This window comes from Scomber scombrus, chromosome 22 (assembly GCF_963691925.1).
Source record: "Scomber scombrus chromosome 22, fScoSco1.1, whole genome shotgun sequence".
Classification (NCBI taxonomy): domain Eukaryota; kingdom Metazoa; phylum Chordata; class Actinopteri; order Scombriformes; family Scombridae; genus Scomber; species Scomber scombrus.
In genome coordinates, this window is record NC_084991.1 from 14304819 (window position 1) to 14329331 (window position 24513).

The window sequence follows — 24513 nt, forward strand, 5'->3', positions numbered from 1 at the left end:
CCATATCTAAACAGGTCAGGTATTAGCACTCGTTAACCTTAACATTAACTTTGTCATTCAGATCATTTAGCATTTAACAGTTGAACCTGGTAGTTAGTAGGCGCAAATACTAACCTTTAAGTAAGAACTGTGTGGTGCAACTAAGTTTGATCTAGTGTGTCCATAATGGTAGCACCTGCCCTACTTTTCTTGATTGTGAATCTTTAAAATTAAGAAATGTCTATTTGGAAACCCTTGGCATTGGATGAATATGTTTACAAGTTATGGATAGTGCAATAGCAGAAAAGTGTCACGTAATTTTGTGTTGAAGAAATAAAACTCTTCAGTCCTATATCTCTCACATATGTTTTGGGGGGTTCTTTTTTTGCATTTCAGGAGATTTCAACCATTTAAAATAGCAACATATCTGGTTTAACAGAATAGGTGTACAGTTGTTTGTTATCACTGAAATATATCAACAGCAGAGACAGCCCTGTCTGAGCCACCACCTTCGTCCTGCTTACCTACTGTGATAAAGCCCTGTGAGGTAGAAACACTCCGACCACAACCACTGGGAGCACGACGCGCACATCCCGCCTGAAGCCAATGCTATACTGTATCTGTAGCCACTGTAATTGAGCTTGTTAGCAGGAGTTCACCAGAGATAAAGGGCTGTTGCCTCAGTATGAAGCCGGCTGTGACATCATGGATACAGGACCCTGAACATCCCTATCTTTTGAACTCTTGGTCTCACGCTCCACTGAGCTCTGACTGAGAGTGAAGCGGTTGAACCAAAAAATTAGACTGCAGAGAGAAACAACCCAAAGAAGTTGAAAATTTAAAGCTTGTATGGATGAAACTCTTGAAATTGAAATTTTTTGGTAGTGGTGGCAAATTTACAGTTAAAACATAGGAAATGGTCATCTTTGCTCTACTAAACATCGAGCCACACAGAATTGAGGCAACACTAAGTATTGATTTATTCCCTTTGCCATTGGGTAAAGTAGGGTGATATGATTTAAGTGGTTAGTAGCTGTATTTTTTCCCACAATATGGCAAATATACAAATATAATAATCAGGTTTAAAGTCCATTGTCAACCTTGGAAACCACAGCTAAGTAAAACATCTCACAACAAAGTCCATTTCGTAGCTGCTCTGAAACTTTTGATCATATCTTCATCAGCAGCAGATGGAGCAATTTAAGTGGTCAGGAAAAACAATCAATTTAAAGCGCTACACATCTTGATAACTGGAGAAAACTCCATCTGATAGTGAAGATCCTGTGGTGAGATTGTTTTCTCAACACAAAATCATGATTGAGTCACATCAGACAAAAAAAACCCAACTCTCCACATATGTCAAATTAAGCCCTCATCAACTCATTTTGGAACTTTTCAATAAAAATCTGCTATTTGAGAGAACTTTTGAAAACATTATTACTATGAAACATAATTAACAATTATTTTCATTATCAATGGATTATTTTCTCAAATTTTAAATTAAATTAAATTCTCAAATATTTTCTCTTGTTTGTATAAAATGTTGAAAAAATGACGAAAATAACTTCTTAGTGGCCACAGTAAGACTTTGAATTTGCTTGTTTTTCCGAATAACAGTCCAAAACATCAAGATATTCAAATCACTTTCATATATGACAAAGAAAAACAGCAAAGTGTCACATAGGAGATGCTGGAACCAGAAAATGTTTGGCCTTTTTGCTTGAAAAATGGCTGAAACTACTATTCAATTAGAAATGGTTGCGATTAATTTTCTGCCAGTCGATTAATCAATTAAGTCATCCCTTCCCTTGCACCTGACCCATAACAGTTCTTCTTTATGCCCCCGCCTCCTCCATCTCAGTTTATCCAAAATCAAACTCTGCTCATGATATCTGTGTGTTCAGCACAGCTCTTTGTTGTTGCAGTGGACATGTGCGATCACTGCCACTTGCCCAAAGGAAGTTATGTCACACTCGCTCACACGGGACATTGATCACAACCAGCATGTGCACCAACACTTGTTTGGTCCACATAAAGTCTGTGGGGAGAGGGTGATTACAAGCATGTCCGTCATGATTTCATCCAGACATGCCATTATCTGTTTATCGACTCTTCATTAGAATTTAGTATCAGCATTTCTCTGCATACACCAAAATTGAATCTAGTTCAACTTGTGTTAATTTACATGCTTCTAAAATGTTTATGTCTGAATTTAGATGTTTCCCAAATTCCCAGAAATATCTTGGCTCTTCATGCATTATAACCAATCCCATCTGCTTTGCTCTGAAGTGATTCAGCTGAACGCTCTGATTACAGCCACCCAACGATCATTGCAAATGAGATCAGGAAAAATAGATATTGACCTTCCACAGTAATGCACAGACCATTTACAGGTGGTGAAATTCAATTAGCAGTGTGGCGTGAGACGATGACTGAAAGGGGAGAAACAACGCACAACTTTATGCACTCATATACTGTGGAAGCAGCAAACGTGCTGATGAAAAAAATCCTGAGAGACGAGAAGATTAAGGGTAGAAAACGACTAGAAACAAAAAGCTGACAATATAATACAGCTGTTCAAAATGTAAATAAAACACCTCCTCAGTACATCCTGTAAAAACGTTCTTACAAGATGAAAAAAGCCATGGCAAGGCTAACAAGTTTGCTGAAATGTAATAACCTGCATTCCTTATATGGAAAGCCCTGGCTCCAAACAGAAAACATGGCGCCGACCATGAGCTTCAACTCTGGGCTTCAAATGGGCTCCAAGCAAACAGGGGATGTCACAGCTAGCTATGTCCATCTTTCTATACAGCTTTGCTTTGAACAATGCTGATGTGCAGGTATTATGTTTACCATGTAAACATATTCTGTACCAAAATCTGTGCCAATTTATATAATAATTCTTCAGAGGAAAAGGCAGGGGATTACCAAAGTCGGTATGATTCATCCTCTGGGAACTGTGAATGTGTGTACAAAATTTCATGACAATCAATCTAATAGTTGTTGAGATGTTTCAGTTTGAATAAAAGTGGTGAACTCACTGACAGATTGACATTTCTATCTCTAGAGCCAATGCTAACAATGGTAGCGTGTCCTCCACCCAAAGAAGCTAATGCTCTCTTGTCTCATTTTCAAGATTTATCCTCAATAAACATCCTTCCATCCACCACAGTTAGGTTTTCTTCCCTCTTAACTTCTTCCAAAAATTAAAAGTGAATTGTCAGCTGACCTCCAAATATCACCTGTAAGTTTAAGCAAGGGAAGTGCACACAATACATCACCCCTGACCCTGCTCACCTAGACAAAACTATCCTGGGGAATAGTGAAGTGGCTCGTTCCGCCCGACACCACCCACCATCTCAACATCCTCTTCCCTCAGGGTGTCTGCATGCTTAGCCAGTCATCCTAATAAGTGAGAACTGGCCAAGGAGCCATCCCCAGTGGGCGTCTTGCACTGTCTGCTCTTGCATTATATGGGCTGTGAGATCCTTTGTCCTTGTACTGTTTGCATCAGCGAGTGTTCTCTCACTTCATTACAATTCAGTGGTATGTATCTAAGCTCCAATTTCACCAAGATAAATTCAGCGTGCATGTGATGGATTCGCAGACAGCGCCAGTGTAACGCTTTAAGAAAAAGTCACATCACTTTGAAGGCGCTAAATTGGAGCAGAATTGAATTTCAGTTGGAAAGAAAGACCACATTGAAAAACTAGATTTAAAAAAAGGAAATGTTATTGACATATTTTTTATTGTATTCATGACCATGGAGGAAGTTTATCACTGTGGAAAAGCTGGTTAATGACCCATGCATAACTATGGTAATGGGACTGAACTTGGAATTTGATTAGCTAAAGGCATCCCAATGACAGTTATGTTTTTTCATATCAGCACATCAAGTAGTAGTAGTTGACATTACAGAGGCAGTTCATTTTCACCAGAATCTGTATTTGTATGGGAGATAGTAAGAGGACATGTAAAATTCCTTCACTAATCAAAGTTTGATTCTTTGGCTTCATTTATTAAATTTGAACTTGTGTAATTCAACCAATGAGTTGTTTTTGTCTGTAGAGCAGCTACGCTTCACTTAATGAGTCCTTCACCTACCTCTGATTCATGAGCTAAATAATTAATAATCATAAACAAAGACTTGATAAGAGTTCTTCGAAATGGCCACAGTGACCTCATAATTACTCATAATTTATCATTTCTGCAACTCATAAGATTATGGGATGGTCTTGTGTGCGCCCTGTAACAAGTGTGCTGTGGCACTGGCGGTATCCGTTCTGCCACATTAATCGCAAAGTCTACAGGGTTGTTTTGATGCCAGTGTGGGGATGTGTTGGGGGGGAAATCAATTTTGAATTACACTGTGTTTGGAAATAAGCCCAGCCAAAGTTCCTATGTTCAAGTTTAATTGCATGATGTAATAGTGAGTGATGAGTAGTGTTGTGTGTGTAGGGGGAAGGGAGGAGTTAGTGCATGAGTATATGATGTGCTTCAATCTCTGTGAGGACCATTTTTTTGACCCAGATAGTGATGGTATTTTTGAAAATAGGGCTTCAATAAGGCTGTAAATACATTTTCGTTGGTGATTAATCTGTCTATTATTTGTTTTCAATTAATTGATTAGTTAGGAAATTATGTAAGCTCTGATGCAACCTAAAGTGTCCACAATCCAAAGATATTAAGTTTACTGTCACAAAGCACTAAAGAAACCAGACAATATTCACATTTAAGAAGTTGGAGCTAGAAAATTTTAGCATTTATTTTCAAAAAGACATTATCAGAATACATTTTCAACTAATCGACTTATCAACTATCAACTCATCCGTGCAGCTGTAATGTAATATTTTTGCAGAAATTTAGACGAGAAGATAAATACAATCTTCTTGATCTTGATCTACACAAAAATGACAATTGTGTATTGGTATTGATCCGCTCATCAGACTGTCCTAAAATGTCAAACTATTCCTTTAAGGTTACAATTAGGTTCAGAAGCCCCCTCCACCCTGGCTGCTGACTTTTAACCTCTGCAAGCTTGATAACATCCCAGCACCACTGATAGTTTAGGGCTTACGTATCTAGTTGTGATTATAAGGCAACGGTTAGGACATACAGACTGCATTGTATCCATGAAAGTCCTCACAAGTAAAGAAGAACAAATGTATGTGTTTGTGTGTGTATAAAGTGAAGGATATTATGAGGTTCCGGTGAGTTTAAATCCCCTATTTGACCGCAGGGATTAAACCTGTCCCACTCTGTTTTATGACAGTCTTTTCCCTACAGGAGAAAGACGATGATACATGATACATACGGTTCAATTTAGTGCAGCAACAAAGCATGAAACGGGGGATTCAAACATATTGTTAACAGCGACCTAGTATGCTCATTTCCTGCTCTATATTTTTCTTCTAGGTTTCCACTTGTGTAGCTTTGCATGATTTCACAGTAAAAAAAAAAGTAAAAAAATTATTTGTCTTATACTGGCCTTTTATGCAGTCTGTTTCTAAAGAACAGAGTGGGCTCACAATGAGTCCACTCTACTCTGATTGGCCAGCTTTCCTGAAGCCAGCTGTGGGGCAGCTGCATCAGAGTGACCGATGATGCAAGCATATTTACTGCTTCATTTTAAAAGCTTTTAAATGACTAAATAACAGAGGACTTTTATTGTAAAGAATTTACAGGAGATGAAACGTGTTCTACTTATTTTTACCTTGCCATACTGTATAATGGAGTCATGGCTCAGCGTGACTTCCCCCAAAAACAATGGAAAAATGCCATAATGTTAGTGGAGCAGATGACCATATAAATAAATCTGTCACAAGTTGACGTTAGCTTGGGCTGAAAGTTTAATAAACAGTTTGAAAATTAGCATTTAGAGCATTAAGTTTACTTCTACATACATTTACCTCATTATTTGACACTTTGGCCACATGTAATATGAACATCTGACATTGTAACATTATACATATGACTTAAAACAGGGAAAAGTATAAAAAGGTCCCCTTTAAATGCTTTTGCAAATATTTTGTGTTGTAGAACAAAAGCACTGTCTTTAGTATATTTCTCTTAGTAGTATTTTCTTTAACTGCTGCATGGGAAGTAGTTTTTTTATCTGTAAAGTTCCAGCACAAAAATGTCCTTTGAAACCAGTAAGCTGAGATGAAAATGACGGCAGCAGCAGCAAAAGACACTCTGCCAGCTCTGCCACCTCGTTGTGGTGCCGAAGTTTGGAAGACTTTGGCGGGAGGAATAAGACTTTCTGATGTCATCCGTGACCTGGGTCATCTCTAAACCCAGAGCAGAGCTGTAATGGCTTCCTCCACAGGCACAGTGCTGTGGCCAAGAGAACTGGCTGCCACTCAAATTAACAGGCCTTTGAATTTAAAGGGAATCTGCTGAGAATGGTATGAAAATGAGACAAGGAGTAGCAGCAAAGCTTCATCTTCTTAAAGTCGTAAATGTGTTTGTAGCGTCATTTGAGCAAAGTCCTGGGCCAAGACACTGCTGTGCTCACTATAAACCATAATCTGATTAAAATTCTCCTTTTAAAACACAAAAACATTTTCACCACGCAATGAACAATGTACATCAATCATACCAGCAGATTCATGAGGCCTTCCTCAGTCCCACTTTTAAATTAAATAAATGGCGGTTTCATATCCTCACAACCCCAACCAACTATGACTACTCCCACACTCAGTAATGAAGGTAATGTTCCCATGATTGCCCTGAATCTTAGTACTGGTTTGGTCGCCATGGCAACACGATCAAATGAGCTGCAGACCAAGGCAAAAAAAAAGACTTTCAACAAAGATTTGTCTTTACAGATTTACAGCTTTTAAAAAATACATTAAACTGTGGTTTCCATCAATTTATGATACTGATTGCTGAACAGTTTCGCACTTCTGTCCCTTTTTGTTCATAATTACTGCAATTCCTAGGAGGGGTCTTTGCACAGTCTTTTAGTTTCATGTACTACTACTACTTCTGTGTCACTAAGGCTGACAGTGAAAAACATGCATTTAAAGATGACTCAGCTGAGATATACACATTCATTCGGCCCGAGGGAAGTATGAGATCAGAGAGCTTGATTTGCAATGAAACAGAGGCCATAATAAAGAGTGGGAATGTAAAACGTCACTATGACACCAAACATGCCTTTGTTGAACAAAACTACCACAAAACTGAACCAGTTGAAATCTTAATATCAAGAATCCGGCAGCATAGTTGTAATCAAGCATTTTCAACAATTAATGCAGTGAAGAACTACTCAGTAAACCCTTACATACATCTGTGTCATGGCCTGGACATTGCACTTTTTTACGCTCAAGTTCAAGCACTTAGTTTCTCAATGAATGTATCACTTCTCCTGTTTATAAAAAGATGCTGTTCATGTACAGACTTCCTGGAGTTTCTGTACTGACATATGTAATGCAGACTTTCTTGACCTTTGATGCAGTGCAAAAAGACTTATATATGAGTAACCACTGCTATATAACATAAGGTTTACATTGCTGTCAGTAACTATGACTGTCATATTCAAACAAACAAACAACAACTAACCTATTTAGAACAAAAATACATTTTAAAACTGCAGGCAATCGTTCCTATTCAGTGTTAGAATGATTTTTCCACTATGGCTAGCATTGATTTGCCCCAAAACCCTGAACAAACATGCTGTAAAGTGAACAAACAATAGCACCCTGCACTTGATGCCCGCCCCCCCTCAGGTTATGCTGTTGCTGTTAGTTATTACACACACAGTTTTTTTAGACACTATTTACAGCAACTTGGCAACAAAAGCATGAGAGGTTAAAGTGACTACATGTGATCAACCAGTGCTGTGAAAGCATGTGACAAAAACAGAATATGAGAGCTGCTTGTGTGTAAAACCACCACGAGTGCACAAGGAAACGTTTCCGCAGGGCTCGTGTTCATGTGAGGCTCGATGTCGATAGTTTTGCTTGGTCAGCTCGGCTTGTGTACGTGTGTCGTGGTTGAGCAGTGACTTCCTGACTTAACGGCGCAGAGCTACTGAGGTTTATAACCGCCCTGCAGATTTAAGGTCATGGCCTATTGATCTTTAAAGAGCACATTTAGATGGGCTCTCACTTGATCTTCAAGCTTTTGATGACAAAGGCGGCAACTCAAGATGTCTTGCAAAGTGACAGTAGAGTCCAGTTCATGACATTTGTACATTATATACTTTCTCTTACTGTTCCTGTCCAGCAAAATATTTTTAAAAAATTGGACATTTAACATCATTAAACCCACTTATTCTGAGCTATTTTTTGACATGCACTTCTTCAATGTCATTGTCTTTCATATAGACAAGATAAATTATGCTTTTATGCATAAATGATTGACTGAGATCACAAATAAAAATTAAAAACTTCAACAGAGAGTGAGTCTTGCTCATATTTCATCACGTTGAACTCTTGCTGTTTGAGTGATATCGGAGAGCCAATAAAAGTTTTGAATGTGTCAGCCTCTTTGAATGTTGTTTCACATCTGCACACTATAATCACATTTTAAAAATGGAGGTTTAATAGGCCTAACATTAATTAAAAAGCCATCAGGAGCTGCAAAATGTCTGCTGCTGACATCAAGGTGACAGGAAATGCCTGATATAGTGGAAAATAGTGTCAGTCAGTGGTAAAACACTGTGTTGATGATAGTCACCCACCTGTCAACAGGTTTATTTAGCTTTTGAGCAACTCTACCAACTGGTCATTAAATGTTATTTTTAAGGAAATGAATGAAAAAGCTATGTCAGCTTTTTCTGTTCACAAAAAGCATCTTCAAAAGCATCAAATAACCAATTGAGCAACATCAACATCGCTATTGTTGGCAGGTTGTCAGGTTAACTGCAGATACGTGATAAAGTTGACCTTTCTCTTTCGACATAATTGCTTTATTTCTTCATCACACCAGGTCCTTTGTGAAGGTAATAGTTTCATTATGGCAGAATCCATTCCGAACCTCAGCAGTCTCATTCAACAGGGGCGCTCTGCCCTCTCATGTCGCTCGATTTTGTCACTCCAGCTACCTGCTGCTTCCTCTGCCTCACTTTTTAATTCTTACTTTCTCTTCCCTCTGTAGTTTCCCTTTCATCTTCTATGTGGCATTCTGTTTTTTTTATCAGGAGAGAATGAGTAATCTGTTTTGCTCCTTGTGAGTTTCCTTATTATGACAGAGGACTCTTTGTAGAAGGGGTCAACAGCAGTAAAAAAACGACTACAAACGATTCTGACTTTAAAGCTCAGTGTGAAGCCAACAGGATGTGAAAAAAGCATGGCTTTGTCAAGACACTTTTGTGATAAAATATATGTTTTTGTGATTTTTAAAATAGGCTGTGTTATTACCTAAATAGAATTGTAGTATTTTAGTATCATTTAAGCAGTATTAACTGATTTTTAGGGCACTTATGGGCAGCAGAACAAGCACAACATTGACATATTACCACTGTTTTAAGTTGTTATGGAGAACAGCTATCATACAATTTCCTATTTACACATCAAACAGACTCAGAGCAACATCAGCATTCAACTATAAATACAATGTTTCCCTGGATAGTCTAAGATGAATCACAATGCCCCTGCTTCAACTCTTTGTTGCATGCCATCCATGTAGATTTAGAGCAGGCCCCGACTACGTTGGTGGTTTATAGGTGAGATTTTAGATCAGAGCCCCCCATGAAGTGCACTTTCAGTTCTGGTACTAAGTGCAAAAATGGTATCTCCACCCAGTACTTAACACAAAAAATGGCGGTCAAGGCGACATTCAGTGAGTGTTTAGTGGTAATGCCTGAGGTAGGACATGAAGTTTGGTGGCTGATGAAAACCCATGTAATTCAAAGGAGAAAAAAAGAGGAAAAATGCTGCAAAAGTGCATATTTCCAAAAGCTGTACAGATGCACCTGTCAGTTAGAAAACTCATTTAACGCCGTAGGCAACCAACTATATGGTCTATACCAGAGTTTTGAGGTTAGTTTTGAACATGGATGTGGGAGAAAAGTGAAACTCCCACATACAAACTCCACAGAAAGGCCCCAGGGTAATGTGTCATCAAGCCGTATGTTTGCGAGCTGTGAATTATTTCTTGTTGACTCTTGAGTAGCAAGTTTCCTATTTGGTAAAAGCTATAATTGGTATTGATAAACTGACTCAAACCAGAAACTCTTCTGATTGCTGATTGTTGCTATGGATGATTGCGTCTCCCTCTCTCTCTATTGTCACCTTAATTTTTTTGTTTTCTTTGTCATGTTTATTGTCTCTGTTTATGTCCCTTGAAGTGGAACAATTGGGGAAGTAAACACAATTATTTTCTCTTTTTGGTGCCTTGTTGAGACACTCCGGCAAATAAACAGTGTTTAACCTTGGTGTGTGTGCCGTGTCAAAAGCAGCAAGTTAGACCGAGCAGTTGTGCTGGAATAATTAGGTGGTGGTGTCCCAACATGGCCTCTAGTAAACGTTCATTCCCAAACAGTATAATTTGTCATGACATGAAACTGGAGCCATCAGAAATACAGAGAGAATCCAGTAGATGTAAAAGCGTAAGCAAAATTTATGAAACAATTTAGCTCCTGCACAGCTGGCGAGCATCTGACGCTGCTTTAGTGAGAGCAAATGGCTCAATTGGACCTGAGTTCAGTAAGGCAAGTCCTGTACAACTAGATGTATGACAGATGGGGGTCTTTTAGGGCTGCAGAGCACAATGACAGTCAGTCAATAAAAGACCAGCAGGGAAATTACACTGGGGTACTGTGCAGGGCACGAGGTCCATTACCATTACCTCAACAAATGTCCCCTACTTGCTCATCTTTCTCCCTAACCCCCTGAAAACCTTTTTTTCCCCTCCTCTGTATACTTTTCTACACACACTAATGTACACAGATACACACATTCATACTTGACCATTACAGATAAAAAAAAGCAGCTCTCTGTATTCTCATGAAGCACTGCATCCCTGGGATGGATTGAGCCCACGTGGCGATAAGGGGTGTGATTATTCATTTGTGTCAGAGATCTAGTGCCTTGAGATAAGATGGGCCATCGGCAACAATGGAGGGCCTCAGAGAGGGTAGATAATCGAGGCGCTGACCCCTGTAGTATGCTAGACTCAACCACTCGCCTGCTTCCTCTCTGCTTTCTTTCAGTGGGCTTATCTGCTGTGAGTAGCACAGTGTTGCGTGCCTATCTTACTGTACCAGCTTGGCAGCGTTCCTGCACGCCGATGTCAGTCCCCAAGGTACAAAAGCCTCTGTACGGCTGTAGAGTTAGTGTGGTGAAACCAAAGGGGAGCGGAAAACACAGGGGGGAGGATGAAGGAGATAATCTGGCATATGGTTTCTGTTTAAGGCATGTGGATCTGGAAATGGGAAGGAACATGCAAAGCTGCAGCTTTATCATAGTTTCCTTCCTTCTGCTTTTCTTATAGGAAGAGTAAAAATTGCTCAATATTCCAAAGTGAAAATAAAAGAAACAATTCAAATACAGTGGTAATCAGACGGTCAGTCCACTACTTTGGTCCAGCCTGAAATATCTTAACAACTATTGGATGGATTGTAATAAAATGTGCAAACTTTCACATCCTCTTCAGGATGAATTCTAATAACGTTGTTAATCCCTTTACATCATCTTTTTACCCATGAAGTAAATAAATATTATATTTATAAGTTTATGACAAGTCCTGCAGCACAAACATATTTCCAGCTTAATGGTTATTAACTAATGTTAGCATGCTAACACACTAAACTTCAATGATGATCATGGTTAATGTTAAACCTGCTAAACATCAGCGTGTTAGCATTGTCATTTTGATGCCTGTTAGGGTAAACATCCTAGCATTTAGCTCAAAGTGCATCCTCACACAGCTGCTAGCATTTCCGTGGACTCATATTTAATCAATACAATGTCAGAAAATAAGTTTAACAAACAGGCCATCACAACATGTCCAAAAGACAAACATTCCTCATTTTGAGTGACTGACTGACTGACTATACTATCAACTTTCTGTCAACTGACTAATTGATTTTTGACTAATCACTTCAGCACTAGTTCAATGTCCATAGTTGATCCTCATATTGATGTGGCATAATTATGAGAACTATTCAAGTAATGTACTAATCATTTCCACACCAGTCATGATGCAGATGACGAGTAGTTGCCACTTTCCATACTTTCAGATCATGTCTCAGGTACAAATAAAATGTAGTAATTTATAATACAACCTCAGATAATTCTGATCTTGCAGCACTGTGGAAAATACAAATAGGCCGACACGAAATCTTAAAACAAACTATTAAAAACCTTCAGTTACCTCCTTCAACAAGCTGTTGCTCTAATATTTTCTGAGTCCTTAGACTGACACCACTGCAGCTGCAGAATGATGAGTGAATCAGATGGCTGGCTGATTTTTTTGTAACATTAATATGAATCTAAACCACCTGGAGGCTGGTGGGTCAGTGAGGCCTCTGAAGGAACCCAGCTGAGTTGTCTAATCATATGCTTGAGGAACTATTTCCAGCGAAGAAAAAAAAATACTGGACCTATAAATGACCTTTCATATGTTTGTGATGTCAGAGAGAGTTTAACTGTTGTGCAAAGCTATGTTGAAGATGCCATAGTGTCAATGCCCTCTGCAGTAAATCTCACAGGTGACATGTGCAGCATACAGATAGCCTCATTAGGTTCTGATTTATGTCAGTGCGGTGGAACGTTGGCTACCGCTGAAGCTAATGGTTTCATGCGGTGACGAGAACAGGGATAGGAAAAGTGAAAGCTACATTTTGCGGTAAGAAAAGGGAACAAAAAGTACATTAAGCAGAATGGGTTACCAGCACATTTAACACAGACACAAAAAAGGGCATTGCACTGTATGCAGCGACACATTCAACCTAGACGAGGTTGTGTTTGATAGAGGGTAGATGGAGCTGGAAGCAGAGTTTTCTGCACGCAGCATACAAAATACCATCTGTGCCACTTCAGGCACCAGAGCCACATGCCAGGTACAGGTACTAATCTGCATGGAAAACACTGTTGCCTTCACATTATTTAGATTTTCATAATTAAAACAATATCATGGTTGCATTTACATTCTACCCACTTGTGCATGGTCTTCCTAATGCATTTTCTACAAACTGGAACAAGAATTAAAATGACGCCCTCTCTGTGACCTACCCAAATAAATACGTCGCCCATATTATTCCAAAACCACTTGCTGATTTTTTTGTTTTGTTAAACAAACCTAAATGTCAAGATCGGCTCAGAGTGATCCAGCTCAGGGCTGCACTCGCCATTCACAGTAAAGATCACATGCATGCTTAATCAGGTGTGAGTATCAGCGAACACAGAGGCAACATCATCTCAGGAACTGGCCTTGGGGCCCGTGTTCTGGTCAATTAGAGAATTAGAGGAGCCAGGCAGGTTGTTTTGTTCCCCTCATATATTCATAAGGCTCTTTGGAGCCTATGGGTCTGGACTAGGGCGAGAATTGTATATCTCCTTCACACATTTATTCTGCAGTAAAGACAGACAAAGGTGCTCATCGTCTCGGTCTAACTGCTGGTCAGGAAGGTTACTCTCTGAGGAAACACTGACCGTCACCCTCCTCAGCTCTCAGCTTTCAAAATACCCTGTTGCTGCTGCTGCTCTCCCCACTGCATCGACCTCTTCACCTTCACTGCATCATTTGGTAGAGGAACTAAAAAAATATTTGACCATGAAGCAATTTTTAGGCACCAACAGCTGGATGGCCAAGTTTTATATATAGTTTTATATTTTGGGGAACATGCTTAATAGCTTTCTTGCCAAGAGTTACATGAGAAGATCAATACTACTTCCATATCTGTTTGTTAAATTAAATATGAAGCTCTAGTCAATAGCTGGTTCGCTTATCTTTGTTTAAAGAGAGGAAACAGCTAGCCTGCTTCTGTCCATAGGTAGCAAAATCCTTGCTGGGCCATCATTAATAGTAAGCACTGCCTGCTTCTTTATCCACTCACTCATGCCATGTACACATCTATTAATAAACAGGTTACTTTTTATCCCAGATACATTTAAAAAATCAGACACTCATAACCAGGATACTGGTTATGAGACACTCATAACCAGGATACTGGTTATGAGACACTCATAACCAGGATACTGGTGTTAATATAAGCATACTCTTTGAATGAATAAATGCTGTTTGTAACAGGACATGCAGCAGAAAGTGAGCAAAGTTCAATAAAGTTAAATTAAACTAAAGTAATTTGGCCATGAAAAAGTCTAAACCCCCATTGGGCACTGGCAGATATTAAGCGTAAGACACCGAAATGGCCAGTCACGGCCTTGCATGCAATCTTTGAACTTGTCTGATAGCTACCTTAAAGTATTAAAAAGGTGCACAGGAGTTTTATTATCTCCACAAACTATTGCTGGTGCATTACCTAAAGGAAAGCAGTCTCATCCCTCTATAATTCAAGACCTAACCGATAAAAGTAGCACACAGAGGTACACAAACACACTCACACAAGCGTCTCCTCGCATTGTCAAGCTGGCTTAAGAACACAGGAGATGGAGACAGAGGAAAGATGGCGGAAAAGACATAACTGAACTTCTATTGTACATATTATGGTAATGGTTGCTGCATAAATAGGCCTCTTGTAGCCTATCTGACAATATTTCCACCCCAAATGTCTTGTTTTTCAATGAAAGAGTGAAAAAATGTGTACGTTCAACACAAATCAACCTGTCATAGAAAATGTCTATATACAGAACAAAAAATGGATTCGTATCGGCAGATTGTTTCACATCACACACACAAAACCAGGCTTTTGGGACAAAAATAGAGTTGATAATATTGAGACTTTTTGCAGTGAATTAACAATTTAAGCTGTCCATCTGTGCCAGCTATAATGAAATACTGAGACAGAGCTTGAACACATTGTCAGTCTGCCCAGAGACAAAGCACCACGTTGAGTTTTCTTTGTTAGATATCTGACATGAGCTAATGTACCTCTCAGTCTCGGTCGGCTCCTGCTGAAACTTTTGATGGCTCTATTCATCAGCATCTATTACACGCTGGATTTAAATTGGACACTTATATGCTCATTAGTCACTTTTCATCAGCCCTGACATGTTTTCTTTGACATCTCAGAGCGGCGCCTGTCGATGAACGTCCACCATGCCTTTCAGACGAGACCGACGAGGTGCAGCTCTGTAGTCCTGACTACTAGCGTGACACACACTCGGCACGTCATCCCATCTGCAATCTGCATCGCACTCGCTAATGAGTCAACACACTTTGCACCCAGTATGAGCTGCATTTAATGTCACTGGCCTCCCACACACATGCTCTCACACATACAGTACATGCTCCGCTGTTTGACTTCTAGTGTGTTTTTGCACAATTTGAGCACACACATGTACAAACACTGACAAGACTAAACATCATGAAATCCTAAAACTGCCCATGAAAATGTACAAATATTATTTTCTTTCTCTTCATCTGTAAACCTGCATTAACTGATTTTTTTTGGCTACTTGGGGGGCGGCTGTAAAAACAATACTGACATATCATCTTTATAGCAAGCTTAGTAATTGTTTAGTTGCTTATTTCACACAACATTAGCAGTGTTATCATTTATCTAAAGTCATGTTTCCTACCACCCGATGAATCTAAGTCTGATACTTTTCTTTTAGCTCTGTTTTTTTTTGGTCTCCAACAACTCCTGAGAAAATGATCTGGCTCTTTAGCTGCCAGATGCTCAACAATGTTCACAAGCTAGTCATTAACTTCTCTGTCATCTGGTGCTTCATAGATAGACAGGTAGATACTTTTATTGTCATTGCACATAAAAATACAATAGTGTGCAGTAGGTTTACCAGTGCCAAAAACAACATTGATGGAGTGATGTATTAAACGTGATCAGTAATATAAAAATACATTACAGTGACTTTAAGACATCGATAGTGAAGATTGTTTATCACAAGCTCAAGAAATGCTACTTTTGTGCCTCAAACAGTCCACAACTTAAGATTTCAAAACCAAAAATCCTCACATTTGCAAAGCCGGATCCAACACATTTCCTATTTTTACTTGAGGAACAACTTTAGCCATTCATGAACACTCATTTGTTGCCTGTTAATGTCTACTGATTGGCAGTGTCTTCCAGTTGATTGCAACATTAACATTTTCTTTGCGAAAAAGGAGCAAATGTGTGTTGAATCAACTCTGCAGGCCGAATATGGTGATGTAGGATGACAAGATAGGTGTATCGTTACATGAAAATCTTCCTTATTGCAGCTTTAACCTGCTACGTGGACTTATACAATTCTAAATAACCATATCGTCACCTATCCCTTTAAAGTTGAACTCTCATGTGAACTGATTGGTGTGATTTTGTGGGGAGTTGGACATATTTTGATGAGGCAGACCTCTCACAGAGAGTGAAAAATAAGCTCTCCCTTGAGGCCATCCCCCTGGCAGCTAGTGTTTACTGCCTTGTTTATTTCTCTTGGCTGCTGATCTCCCAGCAATGGGCCCACAAGGTGTACTTCAGGCTGGGACTTAATCCAGCCAATTGGAAACTCGGGCTCCGATTCCCTGATACAGTTCAGTCTGTCTTCTCTTACATTATGTCTCACTGAGTGTGACCCAGTGGTGCTATATGGGGACACGTGTGAGAGCATTGAGACAAGAAGGTATAGAGTGTCTTTTTTCCAGACAGTTGCTTTCTGGCAGCAGTACAAAGTCTGTGTTATGATGGTGCAGTACCTTATATATCTAGGTTTCTGTAAGTTAAGAGCAGGAAGTCTCTAACATTTTTTGTAGCTGAGCTCCAGCAGATGAAAACATGTCCCCACAAGCTCCACACACAAAGATACTTAGTTGTTTCTGAATTGCTTTTTAATTATCTAACCATCAACACTGTGTGATTACAACAGTCAATTAATACTATTTCTTGTAGAGGCTTTAGGACATCCTTCCTTTAGTTGGGGGCCAATCAAGGACACATAAAGATCCCAGGATCATATATTTGTGGTAGTTTTAGGTATGAAAATATGTCTCATAAGCTGCACTGGCGGACTGGAGAAGGACACACTTGGTTGATTTAAACCTTAAAGCAAATACTCCACTGAAAACCAATGTCTTGAATATCAAACACTGACAACCCCTCTCAACCCCAATCCTCCACTGCTGACTTGAGACGCAGCCCAGAAAAGTTGACTTCTTCAGGGAGGATATCAGCTCTAGTAAGCTTGGTTTTACAACAGCTACAGTGGATTCACATCATGGCTAAAATTAAGTATCAAAACGTCCAAACTTTCCTCATTCCTGCTACTATTTCTGCGTACGCTCCCAATAGGCCACTCATGTTTTTGCCCAGATATCCAAAATATGACTTAATACGTGCTTGTTTGTGGATAGCATGTGTGCCCGTTGACCTCTGTTTGGTTTTGTAACTATGTCTGCTCGATCCCAAAGAAACACCCAAACAGCTGACCGTGCTTCCCAAAACAGAAGCTGTATATTAAGCCATATTTTGGCACTTTGTGGCTTAAAATATTTATGTCAGGAACATACTTAGGTAAGAAGTGGACAGAGGAGAAGGCCCATACTCCATTAGTGGTTTTTAAGGGTTTTATATGGTCATTTTGGTGCTTTTTTTTTGCCATAAATCAGGGTTGCTGTTGGAATCCTTTTGCCATTGTGAAGCAGAAACTATAAATTCTGAAAAAACACTTTTTAAAATGTGCTGCGGAGGAGTGTTTCATATTTTAAACATTGGTTTTTGGTGGAGCATTCAAACCACAGTCAGTTATAGCTGACTTACTGAAACCCAGTCAAAATATAAGGGGAATATATGGACTAAGATAATATCATGAAAGCTTAATTTTATTGCTAGGTTTTGAAGTAGGGAGTCTAATAATACAGTATATCACGTTCTTGGAGGGGCATCTCTCATTTGTGACTGTTTAAAGTGTTAATTCTCTGACTGGTACTCAATCTTATTTTAAGGCATAAAAAAATATGTCATATGGGTTTAGTCTGATCATGAAAAGTCTCTACCATTGACTTCAATTTTTAAAAACAGCGTAAATAAATAAATCAATGGTGGCAGAAGATTTCTTACCACCCACTGCTGCCTCTGGTTGCCAAAAGTCATATCACTGCACTACTGAATACAATGGCTCTAGTTTACACATTGTATCTTCCTTCATAACATTTAAACACTTTTTTCATACTGTGGCTATTGTATATTAAATAATGTATATAACTATTCTGCTTCTCTAACAAGATTAATGCATGACTGGATGATGATATTTCACTGCTTACTCCAGGTCAAGAAAAGCTGCGGTACTTTAACTACACCTGCTGGGGTTTAAATCAACTTATGAGACAGTTCCTGCCTGCAGAGCACCGCTGCTCTGAGAAATATTTGTATTCCTTCATCGCTAACGTGTCACTAGTGTACCCGGTGTAAACCTCGCTCTCAGTGGTCATTAACAAACATATTTCCACTTTGTCCACCTCCTTCTTTCTCCCAGTGTCTCCTGATACCTGGCTGCCTCTCTGACCACCTGCAGCTCTCTGCTTTCCCTCTTCGCAGTCCTCCCCTCGCCTTCCCTTTCCTCCTCCCTCGCTCCCAGAGGAGAGTGCTCACTGTGTGCTGCCATCCATCAGGCTTGTCATCGGTCGCTCTGGGGCGGTTGGCGAGGACTGCGTGGGACTCGGCTCATTTCCCTGCTCTGATTATCCCAGCCTGCTCAACGGGAATGGGCCCCTGCCACTCGGTCCTCCTCTTCCACCTCCTCCTCCTCTTCTTCTCACTTCTCCTCTGTCTTCCTGTATTCGTTACCCCTTCAGTCAAAGCAATTATTGCACTCCCACGTTTCTTCCTGACTTCTCTTACTATACACAGAATACATCAGCATGTATGATGTATATGTCTGCACGTTGCCTATGTGTGAATACGTACATGAATGCACTGAGAGTCTCTCTTTGTGTCCCCCCAGGCTGCAGGAATGCCGGAGTTTCACCAGAGACTAGATGAAACCTTCATTAAATGAGCTTTGTCTGGCAGCATGGGATTCCCTCACTGTTTAACAGCCATTGCCGTTTCATCATAGAAACTGTTAAAAGACTCCCATGGTGGATTTTTGACAGTTAAATAAGTGTGGAGGCAAGGTCCTGCTGTGAGGAGCGGTGAAAAATATACACCAACCGTTTATTTATGTAAAAGTGAAGATGTATTAAAAGGGAATATGCCTCTGATATAACTCCTGTATTTAGATTTTAATAGACGTAGCTCATCGTTTTATATTGAATCATCAAAATGGAAGCTCGCCTAGGGCCCTCAGTTGACTGACACACAGCTCATTTGTCAATAACTGTCAAGATTGTTTCAAGTACCTTATCCAAAGAAAGCAGTCAAACACTTTTGCAGCTTTTCTATGTTTCACAATGTAAAAAAACAAAAATCTTTTTTGCAGTTTTTCTGCTAAAAAGAGCAAATATAAGAGGGTAACTGGAGCTCGAGGAACATTTTTCTTATTTAAAAGAGTTCTGAAGAAATTGAAAAGGGTAGATCTTTCAAATTCAGCTTTTATTATTCTATACGTGAATATCTGCTATCGTCTGTATCACCTACATTCACAATCATGACAGCACTGTAGCTATCCAGTGATTTTTCAGCCCACGTTCCTCAAGCCAATAAGTCCCTGGATGTCTTTCTCTAAACATGCAGTCACTGCAGCCCGCCACCTCTCGATCACCACCGTGACCTCCAGGATGTCCGGCGAGATTTAACTGAGAGTTTCCATCAACCACCTGCTGCGGCTTTTCTCCGCCACCACCACCACCACGAGTCTGGACTCCAGGGATCCTGTCCTATCTCCTCTCTGCATGTGGGCTTAATGAAGAGTCCTCACATCGGTAGAGTGTAATCAGCAGTGTCTTTCATATTGTTACACACTTGAAATTCATCTCTCCTTTTTTGAACTGGCATATATTATTATAGCCGGTGCAGTTAATTGAAAATGAAATCAAAACTCAGCTGCAGCCCTTGACATATTATGAAGCTTCCTGCACTGCAAATGGGGATTTCTGAGGAACAAAATCAAGCTGAATTTCCTTTTTGGTGCATTTCAAATGCTTCACATTGCCTTGACAGCCCCGGCTCCCTGGAGTATCCTCCAAAACGACGCCTCACACAGCGACAAAGGAAGTTCATTTGGCATGGCTGCTCCCAGGCATGAGCTGGCCTACTTTAAAGCCCAATCTACATAACCAACAGAGCTAATCTGGCCTTCCTTCACCTCCTGTCCTGCTAGCCACCCTATCTCGTGCCCCCAGAAGAGGAATGGAGGATCGGCTGATGGGCTGCATCGTCTAAAGCATGTCCTCACTGTCCACTGGTCCATTTACACTCAGCTGAAGTCATGACCCCATCTGTGGGCTGAATCACAAGCCGTGCAAACACACACATGGGGTGCAGCAGGCAACATTGGTCATTTGGGGCATTTGGATGACTGTAGCTTGTCTATTACCCAAATAGGCATTGAGGGGACACATGCATCAGTGCATTAAATTACCGTCTGCAAGCAGATTCTCAGTGGCAAAACAGACATACAGTACAGTGACTTAATCTCATAATCATGTAGGAAAAAAGGTTTTGTAACAGAAAACAGGGTAAAAAAAAAGGGCACAAACTTTGATCTATATTTACAATTTCTGCCTTATCAACAGTTTCTAGTATTAAAAAAAATCATTAATCTTGACAAGCTGTCTAAAACAATTTTTTGTCTGAATTTCCCCTCCTTCATCATATCTCATCCCTGCCAAGTAGACGTCTCATCCAACACTAACAGTTGTGGCAAACATAGAAAAACCGCATTATGCAAAAAATGTAAAAACAACGCTGTACTAGATGTCCTGGGGTGATTAGACCTCAATGCATTTTAAGATTGAAATGTGTGTGTGTGTGTGTGTGTGTGTGTGTGTGTGTGTGTGTGTGTGTGTGTGTGTGTGTGTGTGTGTGTGGCACCAACTACTGAAAACTGTCAAAGGAAGATGGTTTTGTTAAATTTATGAGCGCAACACACGCACACACAGAAGAGGTAGTCAGGGTACGGTGTGGCTGGGATGTGCTGATGTAGGGAGCGATGAAATTCCTGTTTTACTGAAGAGTTGACACATGTCGACGCAGAGCGGTGCTTCCCGACACGCTCACAAATGACACGTGTCAAGATGCCACGCACAAGAAAACAATGTATGTGGGGGTTTTGACATACATCAGAAACAATGCTGGAGTTTGTTGCTCTTTTGTCTTGTTTACTTCTTTCTTTACTTAAAAACTTTGGTTATTTTTAATAGTTTCGGGCAAAGTTCTTGCATGGAGGCTTATGATAAGGTAACTATAAACACTGGTGCATTTGAGAATTTTTCTTACTTTGTGTTATTTTTTATTATCTTTTAGATATTTTGTAGATACTGCAGGGCACTTTGTCTGGCACTTTTTTCACACTGAGTATTTTATTATTATTATTATTAAATATATATATATTTGTTTTATTAGAACAAATTTGGGTATTTTAGGGTAATTGTTTTTTTTTCCTGTGGATAGTTAGAGATTTGTTTTTATGTTATGTGTGGCTGTCTTGATTGTGGATGTAGCTGCTATAACCAATCTTATATATATCTATATGATGAACAATAATAATGGACTATAGCTCTGCACTTATTTCCTTTCTTCCATTTAAATTGGTGTTAAAGCTTTGGGGACTTTGGCCTTTATAATTCTATTTCTAAGTTGTTATATAACTTTCAGACAGGCACACCTCAGTGAGCCACTATAGTTCTCCATACAGAAGCACAGCAGAGTCTTCATCAGAGTGTGAAGGTGAAAGTGACATTTATCCATGTAACAACAAGACAACACAAGATTTTTAACTCATATCACATTTCCTCAGATGTTTTTTAAACTGCACCTCCACACCATGGACTCATACTAGTAAGTCATAGTAATTAAGGTGGACTGACTTACTAACCCTAACCCTAACTTTACATTTTGTGTAATATAGTTGTGTCATTAAGTCACTGTGTAGTTTGTGCAATTAAGTTAAAATGTTTTCACTTTTCACCTCGCTGGTTAATCCTGTATCGCCTGGAATCCCTCGATGCCTTGTGAAGTGTTTCATTCAAGTCTGCTTTCTAACAGGGTCCACAAGAACAAGGAGCCTGCAGGAGATGCTTCCCGCTTACTAGCTGATCTACATTCTTACCGTCACCTGAGACCACAACAAAAAATTAAACCACAAGAAAAACATCATTACACAAGTTAAGTTTATTTTGCAGTGTCCCGACTCAACCTGGTCCAAACTGAATTTCTGCCTATTTTTCTGCTCAGCTTCATTCATATAATTACACTGTAAAAACCTCACAGTAAATTTTACAATAACCTACTGTCAGCTGAATACCAGTAAGGTACTGTAAAAGTGTTTACAGCATTATTACTGTATTTTCATTTACAATATTATTACCATATGATTTAAATGTACAATATTATTAATTCATGTATTTTCTACTACTACTGTACTTTCATTTACTGTATTATAATGGTTTTCAATTACAGTATTAGTATTCAAAAATCCATTTTTACCTGTAAAATACAATCCAAGTACAGTACAGCCTCCCATGTTCCTACCCCGAGGTATTCTGGGCATCTCCAACTGGGAGGACACACTGGAGCTGACCCAAAACACACTGTGGGGGTTATATCACCCATCAGGTATGTCTCAAGATACCTCAGAAAGAGGTGCAGGATGATAGGGGAACGAAAGGACAATTTTGCAGGTAATTAATCATTCATTTATAAGGAGGCATCTAAAACTGCAGATATGTTACATATATTATTATTATGCAACTAGATTTTTATACTCACAGAGAAATATGGGGAGGTATATAAGAATAGTTGTTCTCAAAGCCTGAGTTGCTTTTATGAACCTTTGATAAAACGCTGTCTTGCCCAAGACACAAAACAATGCTGGCAATGCAACATAACAGCAGGAGCATAGCAACTGCAGCAAGCTGCACGACATGTGGGTTTGATGAGGGTGACTGAGTGGGTGTGTGACAGCAAAGTCAGTGCTACTCAACACTGTTATTGTTTCCAATTCCTCCTGTGTAGGCTTGTGGCACAATCAGTAAAATTCTGAAATTTGCTCCCTTTTTTTTCCCCTTGCTCCAACTGCTGCGAGGAGGAAATTAAATATAGGTATCCATCTGAATTATAAAGAGAAAACTCTTTAAAATCTATACTAATAGAAGAGATAGTAACATCAAGCACAAGCAAATTGTAAAGTCATGTTTGATTGTTTTTGCTGCATCTTGAGTTTCCAGTTTTCTCCTGAAGACTTGTGAGATGAGACAAACTTGAGACTTGATTTTAATTTACTCCAAAAGGCTTCACAAACAGTTCTGCTTGGAAATGATTAAACTAAATGAATATGAAAAGATACGGCTGTCGATTTTTTCTCATTGTCAACAAATCTCCTGTGCAGAGCCAAACCAACCATGAATTGATTGTTACTTAAAAGTATTATGTGTGTATCCAAAGTGTGATATATTCCTCTGTGCTGTAGATCAGTGGTTCCTAACCTGGGGGTAGGAGCTCCACAAAGACCCTTTAGATTAACAAAGGGTTAATCTAAGGGGTCATGAGATGATAGCATCGGATAGGATAACAGAAAAAACATATTTCTGACATACAAAATTGTTGTTTTTTTCAAATCTTTCCTTCAATTTCTGCTTTATTTATTGTGAATTACAGTATTTTAGGGTTAGGATTAGAGCCTCTAACAGTTATGAAAATAAAACAAAATAAGTCCTCTTTCATTAAAAAAAACATTGTAGGACGAGGGGGTCCCAGGCTTTGAATACAGACAATACTTTGGCGTTGCACATGAAATTTGTTCACAGTCAGACAAATAAAGAAAATTGCTAGCTCTGACCTTTTATGGGGCAGTGCGCCAATTTTACACATCATATGCAGTGCTGTTGCAACATCTGTTGGAGCTGAAGACTACAAGTTTGAAAGTAAAAAAATTCGGGGGTGTGTGGAGTCAGAAAGAAGCGTGGTTACAAGACCACTAACAGCTTGAGGCTACATTAGCCACTACTCACATAACACACCCGAATCATCCATGGTAGGGTTGCCAACTCTCACGCTTTCACCTTCAGTCTCATGCTGCCCAAACAATTCTCAAGCCAAAACACTGCAACGGCAACGGAGATGAACAGGCGAACATATGATGGATTTCTGGCATTCTTAAAACTGAGTGTTTCATACGGGTGTTTCCATGGAGCTGCATCTTAAATTACTCTCCGATCGATGTGCAATGTTTGTCTCCGTGTTGATTGGACAGCTGCTCACGTTCACAGCCAAGAGCCCAGAAGGCGTTCATGCAAGCCAAGCACACTCCAACTAACCTGGCATGAACCAAGGTAAGTGACTAGGACAGCTATCACTCATGGATTAAT

At 39.5% G+C, this 24513-nt stretch overlaps 1 protein-coding gene across 3 annotated transcripts in view; it reads right to left on the reverse strand.

Annotated features, from left to right (window-relative positions):
- Positions 1 to 24513, reverse strand: part of LOC134004440 (ankyrin repeat and BTB/POZ domain-containing protein 3-A) — a 185301-nt gene that overhangs the window by 133614 nt on the left and 27174 nt on the right. The window contains exon 2 of one of the 3 annotated variants that reach the window (XM_062443705.1): positions 18310 to 18345. The exons of the other annotated variants lie outside the window; for them this stretch is intronic. Coding sequence (XP_062299689.1) covers positions 18310 to 18345 — 36 coding nt within the window. The remainder of the gene's footprint in view (positions 1 to 18309; positions 18346 to 24513) is intronic. 3 annotated transcript variants of the gene reach the window in all.